We start from the raw sequence: 25,315 nt of genomic DNA, 5'->3' as shown, positions 1-25,315 counted from the left end.
GAAGGCTCTAGTCACAGTCTTGGCGGCACGGTCCCTTGATCTGAAGATCGTCCAAGTAAGGAATTACAAGAATCCCCTTGGAGCGAAGGATGTCCATGACCGCTGCCATGACCTTCGTAAATACTCTGGGGGCAGGCCGAAGGGAAGAGCCGTGAACTGATAGTGGTCCTTCTGGATAGCAAACCGTAGGAATCTGATGCTGAACACAAACAGGAATGTGAAGATAAGCATCCCGAATGTCTACAGAGCAAAGAAATTCTCTCCGACCAAGGCATCAACCATGCTTCCCAGAAGAGAAGCCGGCCTCCCACCCTGGAGAGATTTCCGGGTGGGGGTGGGGTGACCCGTCACGCCGAGGAGAACCTGTTGGCGCGAAACCCTGAAGGCTTGGAGGAGCGACGCTTTGGTCGCAAATGAGGAGTTGATTTGAAAGATGGCTTCTTCCTTTCCCCTTGGGCGGAAGAGCGGTCCTGCAGGGACAAAGACCCTGAAGAGAAGGGCCGAAAGGAACGAAACTGAAGCGACCTTTTCCTATTAAAAGAACGTTTAGGCTTGGACTGGGAAAGCGGGATGCTTTTCCTGCCAGTAGCATCGGAAGTTATTTCATCCAGTTTGGACCCAAAAAGTCTAGAGCCTTGGAAGGCAAGGCTAGTGAGGGACTTTGACGGTGGATCTGCATTCCATGCTTTCAATCAGAGAATGCAGCGTATAACAATGTTGCCACTTGCCCTGGCAGAACAACCAGCCGCATCCAAGGAGGCGGTCAGAAGATATTTGCCAGCATGGGCAATCTGGTCTGCCAAATCTGTCATCTCATCCAAAGAAGCTGCCGCTAGGATACCCTGACAAAGCATTCTTGCCCAGGGAGACAGACTTTGCCACCCAGGTGGAGGCGCCAGCTGCTTCAAATGCTGATTTACCTAAGGATTCAATCTGTAGAATCCTTAAGAGACAACCATCCAGTAAAGACAAGACTGTCTTAGAAGACAAGTGAGAAACCAGCGGATCCACATTATGGGCCCATCTACCAACAAAGTCTGGGCTAAAGGGATAGAGAATATCTGCTTCCTTCCCGGGAAGCGTTTTTCAGGGTGTCCCCAATGTTTAGACATAATCGCTTCAAATTCCCTGTGATTTGAAAAATTCCAAGAAGGACGTTTTACCCATTTGAAGGAAATGGAGTGCTCCTGAGCAGGTGCCAGGGTTTAGGCAATTACCAAGATAAGGCTATTGACGATATCCTGCATTTTTGAGACCTGATCTGTATCGGACTCCGACTCAGACTGGGAATCTACCCAAAAAGCCACCTCCAAGGAGGCGGCATGGGGTGAGGAATGCATCCTGGAGGATGCAGAGGGACAAGGAGAACTGGAGGAAGAACTGGAAAGAGCCCGCTTCTTTTGCTTTCTACCCGACTAGTCCCTGCAAATGTCGTGGTAAGGTGCGTGAGGAATCACAGACGTTTGGAGCACTGGCGGCGATAATCAAATACGTAAGATGTTCCAGGACCTGGACCAGGGATTGATACTTTTGTCAGGTCGGAGAACGACTGAGACATGGCAACAGCCAACTGCGGAGGGAGGGGTGTGCTCTCATCTCAGGCAGAAAGTGAAAGGCTGGCCTGAAGACGACTTCCTTTTGCAAAGGGCACAGGTGTAATGAATCACAGTAGGCTTAGAGGCAAAAAGAAGCCTCTCTAGGGTTGAGCATAAGTCAAGCCTTGGAATATTGCTGTTGAGGAGCCAAGATAAATAGAGCAGAGCCTACTCGATGCCAGCGACGACCAGTAGAAAAAACTGTGGATGGCGGTGTCCTCCTGTACAGTGTGTCCACAGGTCTGATGTGCAGGATATGGCAGCATAAAGAAGCTGATGTAGCCTCTGGCTGTGTCACTGCACGTCCGATGCACTGTAGACTGCCGTCCGGCCAGAGAACACAAAGATCATATTGGCTGACATGCCATGGGCGTGAACAGCCACGAAGGAGAAGCTCTAAGTGGAAAAAAGCGTGCAAAAAGGGTGCGCTGCGGGGGGCGTGGCCAGACTGAGAAGAGGAAGAAACCTATTGGATGGAAAGAGCGCGCAATTCAAATGCGTGATGGTGACTGATCATACACAAACCAGGAAGGGGTGCGGCCAGCAAGAGGGGGGTTCCCGCAAGCACTGAAAGCTGCCATGGGAAAAATGGCCGTGCCGCCCTGTCCATTGCAATGAAGGGGCAGTGTTACTAGGAAAGACCCCTTTAGCTATGGAAGGAAAGGAAAGAGACATACCTGTGCGGCGAGTCCCGGTCCTTCTGCAGCAAGGAGGATACCATCAGGAGCCCTTGGGTGGATGAGGGTCACTGAAATCAGGGATCCTCCTTCCTGCACCATCTCCAGATGGTGCAGAAGATGGCATCGACCCCTTAAAAGAAGGGGGAAGGCCACTGCTGGTGACCACTGTCTTCCTCCCAGCCCTCTCTGAGGAGAGGGGTGGGGAAAAGACACGGACTGGCCACCAGGAATCACCGTAAAGGTGACAGGGTATAAGGTCCTGCCTTGCAGGCCCGAGAATGGTCGATACCACATTTCTCGCATAAGTACGGGAAAACAGGGTAAGAAATTACACCATGTTACCCTAAGAGAAAGGAACCTCAAAAGGCAAGAAAAAAACACAGGGAACCTAAAAAGGAAAATGTGGTTCTGGCACCAAGAGAAGACTACTTACTCAGTTAATCTGCTCCACCCGTAAGGTCAATCTGGACCTGTGGAAGTGTGATTAACACGAAACGGCTGTAGTCCTGTTTTGCTGCATGCACCTAGCCCTTTTAAACTTTGTCCATGTACTTATGGTTTAAATAAAGGACTTTTTTTATCATACGGTTTTGGCGAGTGCTGCATTCTTCCCTGCTCTTGGACATTGAATTTTCTTTTTTTTTTTGCCTAGTGTCAGACTCCTAGCGACAGCAGCATACACCCATGGTTACCTGTGTCCCCCAATGAAGCGATAAAGATCAGTATCACACTTACATCTGTTGTGCTCAATTTGTAATTGCTTTGCAATGATATCACAGCTATCATCACATCTTAATACAGAAGTAAACTAGAACAGGCAGGTTACACCTTTGTGAGACATGATAGCCCTGATCTCACTACAGAGCAAGTACAAGTTGATTGTTTGCTTTGCTCAAAGTGTAATATTAACACACGTGACAATAAAAAGATGGACAGAAAAGTTTGTAGTGTGACACAGCTAAACTCAGCTGCACTGCCCCCTCCCCCACACTAACTTATGCAGGAGGTTAGACCAGGAGATCAGAGCTCTATTATTACATCTCACACATTGAGAAACTTGCTGTAAACCATAGTGGAGGTGTGTCCTTTCCTTTGAGTGTTGCTGCCTGCTCACGATTGGTCAACATTATTGATGACCAAGTATACTAGTTGCTCCTGAGCATGCATGTGTGGTCCTCCAAGTATTTTGGTGTGTCCGGAGATATAGTTTGTGTCGACGCAGCTGCATGATTTACGGCTGCTGGACAGGCTGAACACGAGGTATGCCTGTTTGTTAGGGAATCCCCGCATGTATTCAGGCTGTCTAGCTGCCACAAATCATGCAGCTAAGTCGACAGTAACTAATAATCTCTGAGCACGCCAAAAATACTCATGAGGACTCGATAGCATGCTCGGGAAATCCCAAGCAATGTGTTTACTCGCTCATCACTAGTCTATCATACAGGGAAAAGTACACAGCCCCAGTGAAAACTGAACCACTTGTATAAAAAAAAAAAAAAAAAAAAAAAAAAAGATTATTATTAGGTGCCAAACTCTGCAGCATCTATTACACAGTGTTCAGTTCAACATGAAAAATAGGGATTTGTGTACTCACCGTAAAATCCTTTTCTCCGAGCCAATCATTGGGGGACAGAGTGGGTGTTATGATGCTTGCCACTAGGATGACACCAAGTAAACCAGAAAAAAAAGTGAACTCCTCCCCTGCAGTATACACCCTCTCGCTGGATGAGACTTCTCCAGTTCGGTGAAAAAAGCAGTAGGAGCATAAACAGTCAACAATAACCATAACTGTGAAAACCTAAGAATGCTACAGTGAGCCAATAGGCTAAACAGGGTGGGTGCTGTGTCCCCCCAATGATTGGCTTGGAGTAAAGGATTTTACGGTGAGTGCACAAAAATCCCTATTTCTCCTACGCCTCATAGGGGGACACAGACAGTGGGACGTCCTAAAGCAGTTCCTGGGTGGGGAGCATATATCTGCTAATACCCCATGTACCACTGAGTCAACACTGAGGTACTGTCAATTGCAGGATGCGTCTGCTGAGAGCTGCATCCGCAGAGGCCCGAGAATGAATTTGGTAACGTTTCGTAAAAGTATGCAGACTGGACCAAGTCACAGCCTTGCAGACCTGTTCTGCCAAGGCCTGGTGGCGAATGGCCCAAGAGGCGCCCACTGAACGGGTAGAGTGCGCCTTAATCCCTGCTGGCACAGGCGCGTTCCTGACACGGTAGGATTCCTGAATCGCCAAGCGAATCAACCTGGCTAGCATTGCTTTTGAAGCGGCTAGACCCTTCCTATGCCCCTCTGGAAGTATGAACAGGGCATCTGACTTGCGGAAGGGAGCCGTCCGAGAGATGTACAGTCTCAAAAGCCCTAACCACATCCAGGGTGTGGAGGGCCTTCTCAATGCGATGGACTGGTGCCGGACAAAAGGAAGGCAAAACAATTTCCTCATTGAGGTGGAAAGGGGATACAAATTTGGGCAGGAAGGATGGGGACGTCCTGAGAACTGCCTTGTCCTGATGAAAGTTCAGGAATGGAGGGAGGCAGGACAGGGCCGCCAATTACGAAACTTCCCAGATTGACGTAATTGCCAATAGAAAGACCACCTTCCAAGAGAGGACGGTCAGTGACACGTCCTGCAGCGGTTCGAAAGGAGCCTCCTGTAAGGCCCGAGAACCAGGTTAAGGTCCCATGACTCCAATGGCCTTCTGTAAGGAGGCGCCACATGGGAGACTCCCTGAATGAACGTCTTGACCTGAAGCTTGGTGGCAATTTTGCGTTGGAATAGCACTGGCAAGGCCGAAATCCGGCCTTTGAGCGAGCCAAGAGTGATGCCTGACTAATCCGGATTGAAGGAATTCCAATATGACCGGAGTGGAAAACACCAGAGGGGATCGACCATGATCCTTGCACCATGAAAAGAAGGTTTACCACGTGCGGTGATAGATGCGCATGGACACAGGCTTCCTAGCACTAATCATGGTGGAAATCACGTTGTGAGATAACCCAGCCTGTACTAAAATCCAGGATTCAGCCACACCGTCAAAGACAGGGCCCCGGAGATCTGGTGGTAAATCGGACCCCGAGAGAGTAGATCCCCTGGCGACTTCCAGATCGCAGGTATGTCGGTGTTACAGAACCCCCCAGCACACCGAATAGGAGATGTATGCCCTTAATGCAGCAACCGACCGGCTGCGAGCCCCTGGGCAGAGGTAAACAAGATATTCCACTTCTGATCTCCACCCACCTTTGTAAATCCCACGGCTATTGTAATGTATGACTGGCGTCTCAATTGGAGCCTGTTATCTACTGGCACGACACATTGATTGTCCTGCCCTCTGTATGTATATATATTCTGAGACTGATGAGTAAAATGTTGTCATACTGGAAATACATGGAGTAGCAGTGATCTTTCATATGTTCCCATGTTACAAAGCCAGCACCCTTCATTCAGAAGCGAGGAAAAGCAGAGTGGACCTCTTGAAACACGGGGTGGTAATGCAAGAGGTATTACAGCCCAGAAGACCCCGTTACAATCGGCGACTAGTTGTATCAGTCCTGCGTACCATGCCTGGCGCGGCCAATCTGGTGCGACTAGGATCACTGGCACTCCCTCCGTTCTTATCTTCTTGATGACCCTTGGAAGCAAGGGAAGGGCGTGATGTATGGGAGCCGTAACTGATGCCACGACAAAACTAGGGCGTCCGCTCCGATGGCACATGGATCGCGCAATGAATTGAGGAACCTTGTTTAGTCTTGAGGCCATGAGATCCACATCCGGAGTCCCAACGATGACAAATCTGTTGAAAGACTTCCGAGTGAAGAGACCACTCTCCCAAGGCAAGGCCCGGGCGACTGAGAAAACCTGCCGCCCAATTCTCTACGCCCGGGATGTGAATCGCTGAGATTCACGAATGGTTGGTCTCGGCCCAATGGAGGATGTGACTCACTTCGTGCATGACCATCCTGCTCCGAGTACCCCCCCTGACTGTTGATATACGCTATAGCCGTAGCGTTGTTGGATTGGATCCGGATGGAGTGACCTGCGAGGAGATGGTGAATACTCCGTAGAGCTAATCTGATCACACGTATCTCTAAGATGTTGATGGGGAGATGCGACTCGAGTTGACCCAATGACCCTGTGCCGTGTGGTGATGAAAGACTGCACCACCAAGAAGACTTGCGTCGGTGGTTACTACCAACCATCTTACTGGGAGAAAAGACCTCCCTTGACTCAGGGAGGACTTCAGTGTCCACCACTTGAGGGCTTGTCTGACCCGCAGGGACAGAAGGAACCAACGGTCCAAGGAGAACAGGTTCTTGTCCGAGGTAACAGCAATGAGTGTTGTAAGGGACAGAGGTGGAACTGTGCGAATGGAACTGCTTCCATCGCTGCCACCATCTTTCAGAGAACTCATGCTGAAACGAAAGGAGCGAGAAACCGGTCGGAAAAGAGTCCACGCTGCCTGTTGTAAGGCTTGGGTCTTTTCTGGAGGGAGAGTGACCAACCCGCAGGAAGTGTCCAAAATCATTCCTAAAAAGGAAATCTGCTGGGCCAGTTTTGGGAAAGACTTTTCGAAGTTTATCTTCCAGCCCAGGCGAGAAAGAGCATTTACTGTTATATCCATGGATTCCTCGCAGGCTGGAAGGGACGGACCCTTGATGAGCAGGTCATCCAGACATGGTAACACCACCACTTCCCGAGAGTGGAGAATGGCCATGACCTTGGTAAAGACCCTGGGGGCAGTGGCGAGTGCGAAGGGCAAGGCAACAAACTGGAAGTGTTCCTCGTGAATTGCAAAACGCAGGAACTGCTGGTGGGACAGGTAGATTGGAATGTGAAGGTAAGTGTCCTTGATGTCGATGGATGCTAGGAACTCTTTTTCCATGGAAACGACAACTGATCGAAGAGACTCCATTCGGAATCGCCGTACCTTGAAAAACTGATTTAACAGTTTGAGAACTAGTATGGGCCGCATCGTCCCGTCCTTCTTTGGAACCATAAAAAGGTTTGAATAAAAGCCTTTGAACCTTTCATGATGAGGGACCGGAATGATGACTCCGTCCCGTTGCAAAGCCTGGACAGCCCGAAGGAAGGTTCGTCTTTTTCTTGGGGGGAGAGCGAGAGCGGAAATACTATCTTGTATCCGGAGAACACTAGCTCCCTGAAACACTTGTGGACGACAACGAGCCAGGTGTGACTGAAGGAAAGTAGTCGACCGCCTACTTTGTCCACCGGATACCGCAACAAGTCATTAGATCTATGGGATCTGGCTCCCCTAGATCCAGATGCCCTTGGCCTGGGCTTCCAAGAGCGGATAGGTCTGTATGAGACCTGGGGGCCGACTTGATCCGGAAGAGAAGGTAGTGGAGGACCAACCGGAATTGTTGCGAAAAGGTCAAAAACACGTCGGCTGTTGGCTCCGAAATGGCCGAACAGTCTTAAGGAAGGAATTCACTCTTTCCCCAAGTAGTATCAGAAATGAGCTGGTCCAGTTTCTCTCCAAAAAGAAGACCAGTCTGATAGGGCAAAGAAGTCAACGATCTTTTATATGTAGCGTCCACTACAAAGTCTGCTGCATGAATTATCTGCCTGGCAACCCTGGTTGCCTCCTGAGGAAGATTGGTACCCTGGAAGGCAGTAATTAAGACATCTGCCCAAGCGGCCATTGCCTTAGTGACCCAAGTCGCCACGAAAGATGGAAAAAGCACTGCTCCTGAAGCTTCAAAAACTGAGCGGGCAAGGTAGTCAATTTGACGATCAGAGGGGTTTCTGACTGAGAAGGCCTCAGAGATGGATAGGAGCGTTTTAGAAGCAAGACGCGATACAGGAGGATCCAACGAAGGGGACTGTAACCAATCCTTCATTAGGTCTGGTATTTAGCCGCAGTACACTTTTGCCCTGTGAACCGCTTATGTGGCCGATCCCTATGTTTCTGGACAATGTCCTTCAACTCCGGGTGGCTGGCAAATAACCTGTGTACACGTTTGGTCCTCTTAAATGAGATAGCGGGGATATTTTCCTCATCCAACTCCAGAAACCTGTTGACTGATTCTATAAGAGAATCAAGCGACTCTTGGTCAGTTGGAGGATTCTGAGGGGCTGATGTGTCAGATTCGAATTCAGAGTCGTGCTCCCCGCGAACAATAGGAGAGGGAGAGCAAGAGACAGAACTCGCCGATGCTGAAGCGCAAGCGTGATTAGGGGACATGTCATGGGTCCGCTTTCTAGCCTGACCATCCCTGGAGCGAGTATGGCCCCTGCTGGTGGACGGTTCTCCGCAGTCGCCAGAGCCCTGCTCGGGCAGTAAAGACGCTTTCTGACTTAAGAGGCTTCCCGGAGGGAGTCTATGGCCTGCGTCAGTGACTCCACCGACCGTGACAGACGCAGCCCACTCAGGGGGACTAAGGGCGTTGGAGCGCAGGCCGTGCATAACGGACTAGTCTGGGCACTGGGCAAGGCAGTCTTGCAAGTGGTACACACAGTAAAAAACGCAGTGTGCTTCTTAACAGCCCTTTTAGCCTCCATAGATTGAGACATAGCACTCTTGGAAGGGTTAAAGGCAGAGTCTGGTCTGCAGCTGCAAGGAATGTGCCGGGAAGGGGTTAAGCTTTGTTCTGAGGGCAGATGCCGCTTACCCAGGTCCTGCGCTGTGTCCCTGGGAGGAATAGCAGCGGCCCTGTGGTGTCACCCGGTATCCGTCAGAGTGCGCGTCTCACAGCCTGTTTCCAGGCTGAGGTAAATTTCATAAACGAGCCATAGGAAGAGATCCAAATTATATCAACCCCTTTACTCCCAAGGGAGGTTTGCATGTTAATGCCCGGGCCAATTTTTACAATTCTGACCACTGTCTCTTTATGAGGTAATAACTCTGGAACGCTTCCATGGATCCCAGTGATTCTGACAATGTTTTCTCGTGACATATTGTACTTCATGTTAGTGGCAAAATTTCAGTCATATAACTTGTGTTTGTGGAAAACGGAAATTTGGTGAAAATATCACAATTTTCCAACTTTGAATTTTTATGCCCTTAAATCAGAGATATGGCACACAAAAAAACTTAAACAACATTTTCCACATGTTTACTTTACATCACCACAATTTCGGAACCAATTTTTTTTGTTAGGAAGTTAAAACTTGACCAGCGATTTCTCATTTTTACAACACCATTTTATTTTTAGGGACCACATCACATTTGAAGTCACTTTGAGGGGTCTAGATGATAATACCCAGAAAATACCCAAAAGTGACACCATTCTAAAAACTGCACTCCTCAAGGTGCTTAAAACCACATTCAAGAAGTTTATTAACCCTTCAGGTGCTTCACAGGAATATTTTAAATGTTTAAAAAAAAAAAAAAAAAAAGTGAACATTTAACTTTTCACAAAAAAAAAAAAAAAAAAGTTACTTCAGATCGAATTTTTTTTTTTTTTACCAAGGGTAACAGGAGAAATTGGACTGCAAAAGTTATTGTGCAATTTGTCCTGAGTACGCTGACACCTGATATGTGGGGGGGAAACCACTGTTTGGGCGCATGGTAGAGTTCGGAAGGGAAGCAGCACCATTTGACTTTTTTGGCTGGAATTGAGATCGGACGCCATGTTGCATTTGGAGAGCCTCTTATGTGCCTAAACAGTGGAACCCCCCCCCCCACACACACACAAATGACCCCATTTACCACACGCAGGATGGTGTAAACGCTCCCCCCCCAAAAAAAAAAACATTCATGAATTGCTGGTTTTTGTTCATTCTGAGTCCCAAAAAAAACGGAATAAAAAGCGATTAATAAATGTCACGTGCCCGAAAATGGTACCAATAAAAACATCAACTCGTCCCGCAAAAAAATAAGACTTCACATGACTCAGTGAGTGAAAATATAGAGAAATTATAGCTCTCAATGTGGTGATGCAAAAAAACTCTTTACAATAAAATCGTCTTTTAGCGTGACAGCTGCCAAACATAAAAACCCGCCATAAATAGTAAATCAAACCCCCCTTTATCACCCCCTTAGGGGAAAATAAAATTAAAAAAAGTATTTATTTCCATTTTCCCATTAGGGTTAGGGGTGTGTTGGGGTTAGGGTTGGAGTTAGAATTGGGGGTTTCCACTGTTTGGGCACATCAGGGGCTCTCCAAACGCAACATGGCATCTGATCTCAATTCCAGCCAATTCTGCGTTGAAAAAGTCAAACGGTGCTCCTTCCCTTCCAAGCTCTGCCATGCGACCAAACAGTGGTTTACCCCCACATATGGAGTATTGGCGTACTCAGGACAAATTTCACAACAACTTTTGGGGTCCAATTTCTTCTGTTACCCTTGGGAAAGTAAAAAATTAGAGGCAAAAATATCATTTTTGCGAAAAAAAAAAAATATATAATTTCTTTTTTATTTGTATGGCGCTACGTTATCTAGATGTGTGGTGAGCACTTTGAACCCCCAAGTGCTTCACAGAACTTTATAAGTTCCTTGGGAGGGGTCTAGTTTCCGAAAAAGGGGTTTTATTCTTTGGGTCAGTACGATTACAGCGATACCTCATTTATATTTTTTTGTGTTTTGGCGCTTTCATACAATTAAAAATTATATAAAAAATTATTTTTGCATCGCTTTATTCTGCGAGCTATAACTTATTTTTTCGCTGATGACACTGTGGCAAGCTCGTTTATTGCGGGACAAGATAACGTTTTCAGTGGTACCATGTTTATTCATATCAGTCTTTTTGATCGCACATCATTGCACTTTTTGTTCGGCGGTATGATAAAAAAAAAAAAATTCTTTTTTTTATAAGGGGTTCACTAAAGGGGTTGCCCGGGCTTTTCACATAATCTCAGTACATATCTGGGCTGCAGAATTATGACAATAAGTAATTTACTCTGTCACTAGTTTGCACGGTTTTCTAGATATTCTGAACAGGACGTCCAAGGGGGGGGGGGGGGGGAGTGCTATGGCATTGAAATGAGAACCGGTCGTAACCTCCTACTCTACTCCAAACATGCCCTCTATAGCCACAACCCCCACCCTCTATAGCTACAGGCCCTCCCCATCCACATGAAGCAGCCTATACCTCCTCACACAGTAACGAATTCTTCCCCTCTAGCAGCCTCAGTGTAGAGAGCTGCTCCTCCCCCAGACACACAGTTATCTATATCTATGGAAAGTGAAAGTAGTGAGGAGGAGGGAAAATCGTCCTGTATTCTAATCTGCACAGGGGATGGCAGTCACTGATGTAATCTGTTGTGTGACAAAGCCTCTGCTGTGTGAATGAGACAGCTCTGTGTCACTGATGTCTTCACACAGCAGCAGATTTGGTGCAGTGTATGTGTGAAGCTCCACCAAACTCCCAGCAAGCTCCAGTGACCAGCACCACCCACTGCCCACTTATTGGCTGGCAGTAAACTGCACCAGCAGTCATCTATCATTATTCCAGCACCGGAAAGAACACAGCAGTGATCCTGTATTTGTGAAAGCAGCACAATACATACATACACCCCCCAACACTTCACACTGTTACAGCTGCTGATTGGACAGGCTGCTCCCATCAGTATTTGTGTCATTAGAGACACAGTGCTCACACATAGCAGCAGATTTTGTCCACTCCCTGCACAATTCTTCCCTATGCCCCAGTACACTGCGATGTTTGATCGCAGTGAGCCAGGGGTTAATGTGCCGGGGGCAGTCAGTGACCGCCCCTGGCACATAGTGCTGGGTTGTCAGCTGTGATAATCAGCCGACACCCGGCCACGATCAGCGGCGCTCCCCCGTGAGCACTGCTGATCGCGTTGGACGTACTATTCCGTCCTTGGGACTTAGGTCCCAGGTAACATGGACAGAATAGTATACCCAATGTAGGTAAGGGGTTAAAAACTAAAGGTTTATTGATAATATATAAAAAGGTAAAATGTTTAAGGCAAAGACACAAGGTGTAACCTGTAGGCTGAATTTCAGTGCCATCCTGCACAATCAATGGCCAGGTATAGCGTCAAAAGGATTATGGCATTTAACACGCTGGCAGGAAATCGAGCCCATCGGCAACAGTCACAGGATAGCGGGGCGCCGATCAGTTGTCATGACCGACAGGGGTCTGCAGAAGATCCCCATGCCTGTCATCGTGAATCTGGGCTTGAGTTAATACTAGATTGTCATTACTGCTACACATAGCAGTTGAAGAACTGTGTAGACTTCAATAGTCTCTAAGGAGACTATTGAAGTCAGGAGGGGAAAAAAAAAAAAAAAAAAGTTCAAATCCCTTTTGCTCTATTCAAAATAAAGCAATTTAAAAAGATACCGTATTTTTCAGACTATAAGACGCACTTTTTTCCCTCCCAAAATGTGGAGGAAAATGGGGGGGGGGGGGGGGGATGCGTCTTATAGTCCGGATATGGTGAGGAGTTGGGGGGAACAGTTTCAGTGGGTCACAGAGGTAGGAGCCAGCAGCTGCGGATAACTCCTGATCCTGCTGCTAAAAAGACATGAATATTCACTGCATTCCACACCCATGGGTGTAGAGAGCATTGAATATTCATCTTTTAGGCATCCTTGTACCCACATTACACTTACCTTCCTCCGCTCCCTCGCAGTGTCCTGCTCGGTTGCCAGCAGCTGCTTAATGCTTGTAAACAGGGCATGGCAGGGACATCATGCGTTGCTCACAAAGAGCACAGCTGCTGGAATGCTCATCACTGAGCATCGAGTATTCATTGCTCTTCATTAGTGCGCAGCGTCAGCCACCGGCTTCCTGCTGCCGCCGGTCACGTGTGTCGATACTTAAAGGGAACCTGTCACCCCACTGGGCGTTTTTAAGTAAAAGAGCCACCTTCAGCAGCACTAAGGCTGCATTCTGTGAAGGTGGCTCTTCCGTTTCTGACCCCCAGTAAAGCCGAAATATTAACTTTTATAAATAGGTCCTCATACCTGTAATGCGTCCCATAGGTATGGTGTGTCCCCCTGAAGCAGCCGCCATCACAGGTATGAGGACCTATTTATAAAAGTTAATATTTCGGCTTTGCTGGGGGGTCAGAAACGGAAGAGCCACCTTTACAGAATGCAGCCTTAGTGCTGCTGAAGGTGGCTCTTTTACTTAAAAACACCCGGGGGGGGGGTGACAGTTTCCCTTTAAGATAAATGAATATTCATTTCTCTTAATTATCGGCACACATGACCATCGGTAGCAGCAGGAGGGCTCCGACTGAAACTGCGGGCTACTGAAAGAGCAATGAATACTTACTGCTCTCTGCGATGAACAGTTCTGGTGAGTATCCTGGCAGCTGTGCTGTTTATGAGCAGTGCATGACGTCCCTGCCATGCTTACAAGCATTAAGCAGCTGCTGGCAATGGAACAGGATGCTGAGAGGGAGCGCAGGAAGGCAAGTGTAATGTTTTTGTTTTTTTTTTAATCTTTTCTGATGGGGTCATGCATACCATGATGGGACCAAGTCATACCAGGATTAGGATGGGGGTCCCTGCATGCCAGTATAGGGATGAGGGCGGCCATTCCTACCAGGATAGGGGATATTAAGTACATTGACCACATTTTTTTGCTTCATTTTTCCCTAGTTTCCTCCTCTAAAACTTAGGTGCGTCTTATGATCCGTTGCATTTTATAGTCCAAAAAATACAGTACACAAGTTTGGGATCGCTGCGTTCATGAACGTCAGTGTATAACGTAAATTAATCCAATAAGTAAGCAGAGTAAAGGGGGGGGGGGGGGGGGGGGGGGAGAATAGAAAAACGCCATAATTACTTTTTTTTGACTGCCGCAACATTGCAATAAGCGATCAAAACATAGTTTGTACTCCAAAATGGTATCAATAAAAACGTCAGCTCAGGGCGCAAAAAATAAGCCCTCATCCAGGCCCAGATCCTGAAAAATGGAGACATGAGATTTTTCTCTTCTTCTTACAAATATCAAATTTTTCTCACTATTTAAAAAACGAACCTAAACATGTTTGGTATCTGCATACTCATACTAATTGGGGTATCTTCTCACCAGATCAGTTTTAGAATTTAGTGAACATGGTAAATAAAAACCCCAAAAAAACAAAATTGTAGAATTGCACTTTTTTTGCCATTTTACCGCACTTGGAATTTTTGTTCCTTATTTTCCAGTACTCTACATGATAAAATCACTGGTGTTATTCAAAGTACAACTCGTTCGCAAAAAACAAGCCCTCATATGGCTATATTGATGGGGAAAAATAAAAAAATAAAAAAATTTTAGCAAAAAAGTTATAGCTCTGGGAACAAAACAAAAGCGCAAAAAACGAAATTCGCAATGTGGTGAGGAGTTAAGGCTGCCAGCGAAGATTCAGATTTCCATTTCCCCAACCCACAAGGCCTGTGAGAGCAAAATGTAAAAGAGCAATCAACAGTATGACAGACTGGAGAATATACAAACTGCTTTATCAGCAGTCTTGCGCAAAAGGAAAACCTTGTTGCCATTCTGAGGATTGCAAAGAAGCAAATGACACATAAGGAGAACTGATGGGGATCGATGTCAAAACATTAGCAGCAACATTTCGGAGTCGTTGTGTCAAAACATTAGAGGCAAGATCAATGTAAGACAGCTGCTCACTGCATCTCCCAGAAGGATTGGGATATTACATGTTTATATGCTTCTCACCACGACAAATAAGCACCTCATGACTAGCTGTCATCTTACTGCATTAATGCCTCCTGCCAGAACCCAGAAATAATCCTGGTCTTCTAGGGTTGTTTTTTTTTTTTTTTTTTTTTTTTTTTTTTTTTTATGATTTTCTCTTAATTCAATACAAAACATACCTGTCTTGTCATCTTGCACTTCAAACTCAATCCCTGCAGAGCCAAGGAGGGAAGCCCCATGTTTTAATAACTTCGATATATCAAACCTTTCAAAGCTGAGTCTGTCTGATGCAGACAACTCGTCATTCGAACACTCTGACCCGGCCTCTAGAAACGAAAAAGGTATGAAGTTAAAAAAAAACAAAACGTAATATTAATAGACTTTAAAAGTGTGACTATGATTTAGAAATATATGTAATGCATTTATCACAGAGGCTGCTAATCAGTGTGGTCAGGGTCACAGAGTGGATAAAAGACCCTTCCATCCCCGTCTTCGGGTAGGAAAATGGGTTATTTGCTTTACTTTTGGCAATTTTTTTGCCCCTTTAATACTTTTAAAGTATTCATTTATGAGGGCCAAGAGATTAGTCTTAGAGAAAAGCAGTTTCCTAAAATATGATAACTCCATGGCAACCAAGAGACTTGAGCAATCTTAACTGGTACCTAGTTAGACTAGAGAAAAGAAAAAAAGAAAATTAATCTAGCTTTCAGACAACCATTTACAAAAGGTGTCTATACAAGAGATATCGGTCGGCTAAACACCCTTCTCCCCCAAGAATAGGTATGTATTTCTAATGGTGAGGGTGTAATAAAATGCTACACCTCCAGCAGTACCTTAGCTTGTGACCAAGGATCAAGCATGTTGATATCCAACATGCCCTATCCTCCTGACATTTGATGTCCGAGAGAAGTCAGAGAGATCACAATAGACGGTTGGCTGGTTGAGTAGAAATGAATGGCTTCTGGACGGCGTTATCAAACCAAGTTTACCTTTTTTTATTCTAGCGGTTGGGCTCCAGTCTGGCACATTTTTCACAATGGCTTCGACAGCTTGACCAGCTGCTATACGTGTATCCCAGTTTGGACTGCGTAGATAGATCAGGACCTGAAAGAAAATTAAGGAAAGTGGATATTAGATAGGAAAATTACTGGACAAATAAATTTATGGGAATGGGTGTTACCTTATTTAATAGGTTGTTGAGCTCATGCGGATGCAGTTTGACCACTTCTCCAAGCTGCTGGGCTGCCGCTTTTCTTGTTACTGGGGTCGTCCCGGTGTCCAGTAATATAAAGAGACGGTCTAATCTGAAAGGAAATGCAAGGTGCGTCATTGTCACTGAACTGTAGTGAAACCTACTGTCAAGATGGATAAGGACAGATTGCTTCAGAAGTTACAGGGGTGTCCATACAGCAGACTGTGTGATGGCCCCAATTCCTCCTTAAGACTCACGTGCGCGTAGCTACAGTCAGTTTTAGCCAGAATACTTGTTAAATGCTGAAATAGACCCAACTAGACGAAAAAGAAAAAAAAAAAAGTTTGACCAAGGGCTTCCTCATTTCCTTTAATGGAAAAGCTAAGGTTTAATTATGAGGAAAGAAACTGAAGATCTCCCTGTGTACAGGTCAGGCGTGGTAGTCTCTCGGCCACCTTGACAGCTTATGGGAATTTCATTTTTTCCCCCCTCCATCTATTGCATCTGTTTCGGTTTCATGGCAAATGGGATGATTTTTTTTTTGCTGCATGTACACAATACAAGAGGTGTAATGTGTACGCATCAGCAATGAACAGACTGCAGCTGGCTGCCAGGTATCCGGTTATGGGTGACGTCAGCACTCTTATTCCATAGAAAAATTTACTTAAAACAATAAAAGGGAATCAATATGAACGCAACGATTGCTTCAAGCAGCACAGTGCACACTACTAGGGTGACCGGATCTCATATGGGGGGGAAAAAAAATGTCAGAATCTTGTTCGTCTGGACCCCACAAAACGATTCCCCTTTCCAGATATTGAGAGAGCCAAAATTTGAGCTCGATCAAACGACGTTAACCCGTGCCGCTCGTCGCTCAAAGTTTGAAAAAATCCAAATTGAGGTATTTTAAGATTTAGGTATTTTGCATAGTCTGTTAGACTATAAAGAATGTGACAACAACATTGCAGAAATAGCCCTGACCAAATTTTCGAACCATTTGTGGTATTTGAATGCAGAGTTGGTGGGATTATCGTTTTTTGATCCCACCATTACAGACAATGAAAAGTAGTTAATGGCTAATAAATTGCTCAGTAGCACAGATGAACCATCAGAGCACGCTAACCTACATGAGTTGATAATTTTACATAGTTATCTAATCTATTCTAGAGCTTTTGTTAAAGTAGTTTTTGAAACGTCAGAATATAATGCTCGGCATTTGCTTACAACTTGCAGGACATATTGCTTTTGTTCTTCATCTTTTGTCAGAAGGTCGTTGAAGTCGGTTACTTCCTACCTCTTAATTTTTCTTTCCTGACTTTTGGATTTACAACCCTAGCGTGCTCTGATGGTTCATCTGTGCTACTGAGCAATTTATTAGCCATTAACAACTTTTCATTGTCTGTAATGGTGGGAACAAAAAACGATAATCCCACCAACTCTGCATTCAAATACCACAAATGGTTCGAAAATTTGGTCAGGGCTATTTCTGCAATGTTGTTGTCACATTCTTTATAGTCTAACAGACTATGCAAAATACCTAAATCTTAAAATACCTCAATTTGGATTTTTTCAAACTTTGAGCGACGAGCGGCACGGGTTAACTTCGTTTGATCGAGCTCAAATTTTGGCTCTCTCAATATCTGGAAAGGGGAATCGTTTTGTGGGGTCCAGACGGACAAAATTCCGACATCGATTTTTTGCGGTCACCCTAGTGCACACTGTCACATGAGATTCCAAGCCATAAAGCAAGACAAGATGTGCCAGGGGTAAAAGTAAATAAAGTGAGCAGCCTTAAAAAAAAAAAAAAAAAAAAAAAAAAAAAAAAAAACGTTGTCTCATGTTAATTGATAAAATTGTAGCGTGCTTGGGGTTGCGCTGATGACGGAGACACACTCCACATATGGTGGATATGCCCGATAGTGAAGTCTCTCTGGAAAGAAGTCATAAAATTAATCAAAACTGTCCTAAGAAACTACTACTAACACCGACAGTGTTACTTCTAGGGGACAGGCCAATCCATGCCAATAACAAAACGTGCTGACTTATTGATTTTATTACTATGGCAACTAGAAACCACATAGCCAGTAAATGGAAAACTAATACGTTGTCAATATTACAGGTGAAAAAACGAGTTGACCCAATGATGCTGTATGAAAAAAATAGAAGCCACTAGATTTGACTCTTGATGTTTTCAGAGGTATAGGGGAATCTTGGATCCAGGCGCAAAATGATGATCTCCCTATCCATGTAATATATGAATATAGTTATCACTGTTGAACATAAGACTTGAAGCAAATGTTCCACTATTTCGCTTCGACTCATTTCTTAACACTCATTGTCCATCCCCCTCTTTCCCCCTTCCCCATTAACCCCAACTTAGTTGTGTTAAGACTGTTACTCTATAGTTTTCTAAAGCTAAGACTATGATAAGGATATTGTATATTTTTCCCCATTTATTCTCTCCTATATGTCCCCCTGCGAGGGGACCCTCGTGCTTTGATATCAATGTCTTTCATGTTAAAAGATACTCATGTTTTCAATAAAATCATTGAAACTAAAATTGTAGAGTGCTTGTCAAAACTAGAAACTTTGCAATTTACCTTGGCAGTCACAGGAAAGAATTTTAATAACGTTTACAGCCCATTGCCATGGTTACTTGCCACCTCAGAAGGTGGCCAGTTTCCTAGGCAAGAGGCAAACTTGCATGTGTTGCTCTGAATCTTAGGATCCGGTCAGCTTCAGGTCCAGATGCAGAGCTGCCTCTGTTAGTAGCATCGGAGTGCACAGTTCTTTCCGGTGACGGAGCCATGCTGCCCAACCTGTCAATTAGAAGCGCACTGCCACCCCATCACGCACCAAGAGGCGAGGCAGAAGAGTGCTGCACACCTGATGCTTGAATTAACCCATTTATAAAGAGAAACTGTCATCAGGTTTTTACTGCTCCATCTGAAGACTGTACAAAATTTAAGAACAGGAATGGAACTGCAGTAACCAAATGGAGATGGCAGGTACAGCCATGGTTCTTGGATATACAGGACTACAAAAGGCAGAAGATCATTTAGAGAACTAGAGTAAGGCTGGTTTCACATTAGCGCATTTTCAGCGCGCGCACGGCCGGGGGTAGCTCCGCCCCCGAGCCGGCTCTCTGCCCGGCGTGCCCGCCCCTTGCTTGTAGCGCCGCCTACTAGCGGACAGCGGCGCCTGCGATCGGCGCACCCTATCTTTAGCATAGGGTGCGCAGGCCGTGCGCTAGTTGCGCTTTGACCTGTGCTGCGCACTTTTGACGGTGCGCCGTGCGCGCCAAAATCCGAAAAGTTTGATTTTGGCGCGCACGGCGCACCGTCAAAAGTGCGCAGCACAGGTCAAAGCGCAACTAGCGCACGGCCTGCGCACGATCTGCGCACCCTATGCTAAAGATAGGGTGCGCCGATCGCAGGCGCCGCTGTCCGCTAGTAGGCGGCGCTACAAGCAAGGGGCGGGCACACCGGGCAGAGAGCCGGCTCGGGGGCGGAGCTACCCCCGGCCGTGCGCGCGCTGAAAATGCGCTAATGTGAAACCAGCCTCAATAAAACAATGATCAAAACTGTAGCAAAAAAATAATCCTAAGTAACCCAGTGCTAGAATCAGGGACTCTGACCCTACTGTATCCCACTCAGATGGGGCAAAAGAGAGCTCAGGGAGTGAGCAGAGCCACTGAATGCAATTATTGGATACAGTGTCCGCAACATCTCATCAGTACTGCAGGCAATGATGAGTCTCTAGCACTGGATTATGAATTTTTTTATTTATTTATTTTTTTTTTTTTACACAGTAGCACCAAAAGCTACAAGATTTCATAAACCTCATGCACTTTTTTTTTCTTCCTGACAATTGAAAAACTGCAGGATACCAATTCTTTCACCATAGAAAGCAATGAGAAAGTTGAAAGAAAAAACAAAAAAAAAAAAAAAAAAAAAAAAAAACACAACTGAAGCTTACTTTATTAAATATGTACTTTTAAACAAAGCTTGGAAAGTTATTCAAAATCCAAAATTTTATTTCCAGTGAGAATTTAAAAAAAAACAAACAAAAAACATCTGTACCTGGGTATAGGTGTTTTTCGAAAGCAGAAAACCCTTTTAATCCCAAATTTACACTGCGCGTATTGGCTGCTTTTTTATGCCATTTTCAGCTGCTTTTCACAGAACCAGCAAATCCTATGAGATTACAGAAATCTCATGCACACACATTGTTTGTCATCAGTATTTTGTGCTTTGCATGTTTTTTGGACAGAGCGTCACTTTCAGCGTTTTTCATCCATTGAATATAAAAAAAAAGCCGCAAAAACATCAAAACCTGCGCTTTTACTGCAGCGTATTTCCTGTCAAGCTCTCAGATTTTGCAGCAGACAAAAAAAAACCTAAGTTCTCGCTGGGTGTCTAAGAGATCAGAGCGGACATAATTTGTAAAGCTTGAAACATGTTCTCTTAAGCGGTGCCATGATTCCAGAATATGCAGTCCATATTTGAGGGGGGGGGGGGTCAAAACTCTAGGAATGATGGGACCAGAGCGCAGATTTAGTGCTGGGATCCTTTCACAGTGGTGCTCTGATCAGATCACCGTGCAAGGTGCCGCGATGCAGGAAATGAGTGTGCACTTTATTAATGTGGCCCCCACACTTAGGATCAGTGACCCCCCCAGAGATTTGATTCATCTATACACCACAGACTGAGCATGAAAACCAATTTAAAAAAGGGAAATACACACAGGAAGCAAGTATGGACCACAGCAGATCACAGGTAATGGGCTCATCATACTACCGAACTACCATCAGCACAATCACTTAGCTGCACTAGAAAGCTACTGTATTACCCGGCGATAAAACCATTGAGCACATCACTCCACCCTTCCTGCCTTTGTTACAAGCTAAGTATATAATCTTTAGACCAAATACATAAAGCCTTATACTTCTGGATCAACGCCTGAAAGCAAAGGAAGCTGCAGACAGTACCAGGCAACCAAATAGGCAGCGCCATGTCAGACCCTCAGTGTGTAGATGTGATACTGGGAACACACACAAACTTATCCTTAAGGGTGTGTGCACACGCTGCGGATTCTGCTGCGGTTCCGCAGCAGATTTGGCCACTGCAGATCCGCAGCAGTTTTTGCTGTGGTGTACAGTACCATAATATCCTATGGATATTAAAAACCGCAGTGCAGACTTTTCCGAGCGGTTTTCCTGCGGTTTCTAAACCGCAGAAAAAATTGACATGTCAATTCTTTCTGCGGATTCCGCTGCGGTTTGCCATCTCCTCCATTGTAGAGATGAAAAACCCGCAGGGCAAAACCATAGGCTACAAAGTCTGCGAGGCCAAATCCGCACCTCAATACACAGCGTGTGCACGTACCCTAACACAACTGGATTTGACATGCAGAATTGTTATTTAAAGGGCCTATAGCTTGCTGAAGACAAATTCATGTCTTATCCATAGGATAAGACTAAATTGCTCATCGAGAAGGAGGGGGCTCGTTATTACAGAGCAGTACAGACTGTACAGGAAAGCACGGTACACATCGCGTTTGGCCAAACATCAATAGCTCCATCTGAATCCCTGAAAAAGCAGATTTGGGTGGAACCCCTGACGGGCAGCCCACTTTAATAGAGTGTGGTTATTTTGTGTGGCCTGTATTTCACCCGTCTGCCCTTTTAACGCTGAGACAAAAGTTACAAACTGATGAGGAGACAAGATGCAATGAACCCAACTTAGGGAGAGTAAATTAAAGGGAATCTGTCACTTTTTTTGGCTTTGCAGCTGCTGGCATAGACATCGGGGGCTTATCTACAGCATTCTGTAATGCTGTAGCTAAGCCTCCAATGTAACCTGAAAGAAGAAAAACACGTTATATTATACTCAGAGGCGGGCGGTCCGATGGGTGTCGCCGTCCCGTCCGGCGCCTCCCTTCATGCGATGATGTCCTCTTCTCCCATCCTGTAATGGCTCTGGCGCACTGCTCTGCCCTGTTGAGGGCAGAGCAGAGTCCTGCAGTGCGCGCAGGCGTCGGGAGAGGTCCGGCACCTGCGCACTGCAGAATTCTGCTCTGCCCTCAACAGGGCAGAGCAATGCGCCGGAGCCATTACAGGATGTCATCGCATGAAGAAGGGAGGCGCCGGACCGGACACCTCGGTGAGTATAATAATAATATAACGTGTTTTTCTTCTCTTTCAGGTTACATCGGAGGCTTATCTACAGCATTACAGAATGCTGTAGTTAAGACCCCGATGTCTATGCCGGCAGCTAATAGGGGATAAAAAGGGTGACAGATCCCCTTTAAGTCATTTTGCACTGTCCATTGTATAGATATTAACAGGGCAAGAACTTCTAAAACCAGTACTTTTGTGGTTAAAGAGAACCAACAGGGAAGATCCCAGCACCACGAACAACAGACAGTGTGCGCTGTTCCAGCTAACAATCAGGCTTGTTGTACAGAGTGGTAACAGATATAGCAAGCCTGCCCTCCAGGCCCTGCGTCAGAAAGGAAAGGCACCATGTTCCCAGATCTGCAGGCGTCACACACCATTTGCATTTTCATATTCTTCCTACATGCCGTTAAAATTTTTGCAGAAAGTGACTCTACATAAAACCAGGGCTGTGGAATCAGTATAAAATGCACTGATTCTGTCTCCCAAAATAAATAATTGGGTACAGTAGTACCATGCAGGATGTGCTGTAAATGTTTTCATAAGTATTTGGGAAAGTTATGAAATGTCCAATAAATGTCTGTTCTGCTCCAGATGTAAGGACTAGCTGAAGAGCCCGGCGTTGCCTGGGCCTAGTAACCAACTGTGGCTAGTAATAACAAATTATAATGATTATATTGCACATAAAAAACATTTATCATATATTCAACATTACAGATTTGCAACACAAATCAACTAAACAATTACCGAAGTATTGATAGTATTTTATTTTCAACTCATTCAAGAGCCTTTTGATAAACATGTGTATCTAATCCTATCCTATGTGTTACTGTGTGCTGAGCCATGTATCTAATCCTATCCTGTGTGTTACTGTGTATCTAATCCTATCCTGTGTGATACTGACTGCTGAGCCGTGTATCTAATCCTATCCTGTGTGATACTGACTGCTGAGCCGTGTATCTAATCCTATCCTGTGTGATACTGACTGCTCAGCCATGTGTCTAATCCTATTCCATGTGATACTGACTGCTCAGCCATGTGTCTAATCTTATTCCATGTGATACTGACTGCTCAGCCATGTATCTAATCCTATCCTGTGTGATACTGGGCTCCCCTTGCAGTCTGCGTCAGAGGGTGGTCTGTGTTGGCACAGTAATAAATTGTGTTATTTCCAGCTTTACAGAAGGACGATAACACAATAGAAATGATAATAGGCAAAGTTTGGTGAATTGGAAAGCGCGGGGTTAGAATTTCGCCTCACAACATAGCCTATGACGCTCTCTGGGTCCACACGTGTGACTGTGCAACAGTTTGTGGCTGTAGCTGCAACGGTGCAGATGCCAATCCCGGGGACAGACAGACACACTGAGCTTTATATATTAGATAAATCTGTGACGCACTTTATGTACATGCTGTATACATTATGTATCAAAAACGGTCAGACAGTAACAGAAGAGTCACTTCTACAGAAATCTGCAGACCGAAGCAAGAGAATTGGCAGGAACATACATTCTCATAAGCGTTTAGCCCATTAGAATTAGACGTATGGCATTAAGTGCCTTGATCAAAAAAAATAAATAAAAATCCCAACAGAAAGTATCAGAAGAGGTGAGGGAAATACCAAAGTCATAGTTAGGCTATGTGCACACGTATGCAGAAATTTCCTGAGAAAAACCGGACTCCTCAGGAAATCCGCAAATTTTTTTTGCGGTTTTATTGCGTTATCTGCACATTTTTTTTGCGGATTTTCCGCCGAAGCATCCTAATACAATGAAATCCTCAGATTTTCCGCAAAATTAATGAACATGCTGTGTTTTTTTCGGAAAAAAAAATGCATCATGGGCACAAAAATTGTGGATTTCATTCTAATAGGATGCTTAATGTATGCGTTTTAAGCGTCTTTTGCAGGGGGGGGAAAGCGAAAAATCCTGAATGTATGCGCACAGCCTAATAAGGGTTTACCACAAAAGATATCCCCAAAACATGAAAATTGTTATCCTTACGATAGGGATGAGCGAGTATACAGAATATAGTTTTTCTGAGCGTGCTCGGGTGTCCGAGTATTTTGGCGTGCTCGGTTATTTACATTTTGTCGTCTCAGCTGCATGATTTGCGACTGCTAGACAGCTTGATTACATGTGGGGAATGCCTGTTTGTTAGGGAATCTCCACGTGTTCAGCCTGTCTACAAGTCGCAAATCATGCAGATCAGACAACGAAAACTAAATCGCCGAGCACGCGAAAAAATACTCGGGGGAAACCCGAGCAACGAGTATACTCGCTCATCACTACTGACAGGTTGATTCCTCTTTGAAAATGCCAATATCAGTGCACACAAAGAACCTACGCCAAGAGATCAATTGTCTTAAAGGGTATGTTAAAGGCATAGTAAGACATCAAATGTGCTGTGATGGCCCTCCAGGCAGGGCAACTAGCATACATCGGGAGGTCGCTATCCATAGAAAAACAAAAACACATCAAAGCCCCAAATCAGAGATTTCACCAGAATTCTGACCTAAAATGTTTGATTTTTTTTAATTTTAAATAAAGCACACGTTCCAGCCAGTTCCGCCAAAGCCAATGGCTAGAGTCATCATTTCTAGCGGAGGCGCATGACATTTGTAAGATTCTCCAAGGTCATTTTGAGACAGCACACACCCCTTACTGAATTTGACACATCTCAATCCTGCATTCCCCACATTACCCACTACTCAGATAACCCTCTCATTACTAAACTCTCTAGCATAGGAAAAAAAAAAAAAAAGAAAATTCACCCATGGTGCCGTTGCAGCAATGCCTTGGCTCGCATGACGACATGTCAAGCGAGCCCTGCAGCCAAGTCAGCGGAAGCTTCACTCTCTGGAACGGCGCCAGGAGAATACAGGCTGTTTTTTCATTTGATATGGGGGGTGGGGGGATAAAGCAACTCAGAAGGGGTTCTATGAGTAGTGGACAACCCCTTTAAGAAAGGAGTATAAAATGCCAGTCCTAATTGTATTAATGCCCAAGAGCTGGGCACATGATGCACGCCTACGATGAATATACCTTTATTTTTCGCAGTTGTGCAAATAT

At 45.2% G+C, this 25,315-nt stretch overlaps 1 protein-coding gene across 2 annotated transcripts in view; it reads right to left on the bottom strand.

Moving 5' to 3' along the window:
* LOC141049784 (TATA-binding protein-associated factor 172-like) overlaps positions 1-25,315 on the bottom strand; it is a 66,966-nt gene that overhangs the window by 11,998 nt on the left and 29,653 nt on the right. For both annotated transcript variants that reach the window (XM_073546548.1, XM_073546549.1), the window contains exons 2-4: positions 16,055-16,178; positions 15,864-15,978; positions 15,054-15,200 (exon numbers count right to left, since the gene is read on the bottom strand). In XM_073546548.1, the coding sequence (XP_073402649.1) occupies positions 15,054-15,200; positions 15,864-15,978; positions 16,055-16,178 (386 nt within the window). The remainder of the gene's footprint in view (positions 1-15,053; positions 15,201-15,863; positions 15,979-16,054; positions 16,179-25,315) is intronic.

The sequence above is a fragment of the Dendrobates tinctorius genome, unplaced genomic scaffold (genome assembly GCF_039654945.1).
Source record: "Dendrobates tinctorius isolate UK_male_01 unplaced genomic scaffold, ASM3965494v1 ptg000147l, whole genome shotgun sequence".
Lineage (NCBI taxonomy): Eukaryota > Metazoa > Chordata > Amphibia > Anura > Dendrobatidae > Dendrobates > Dendrobates tinctorius.
The sequence above is the reverse complement of the archived record's forward strand: the minus strand, read 5'-3'. Positions and strand labels throughout refer to the sequence as shown.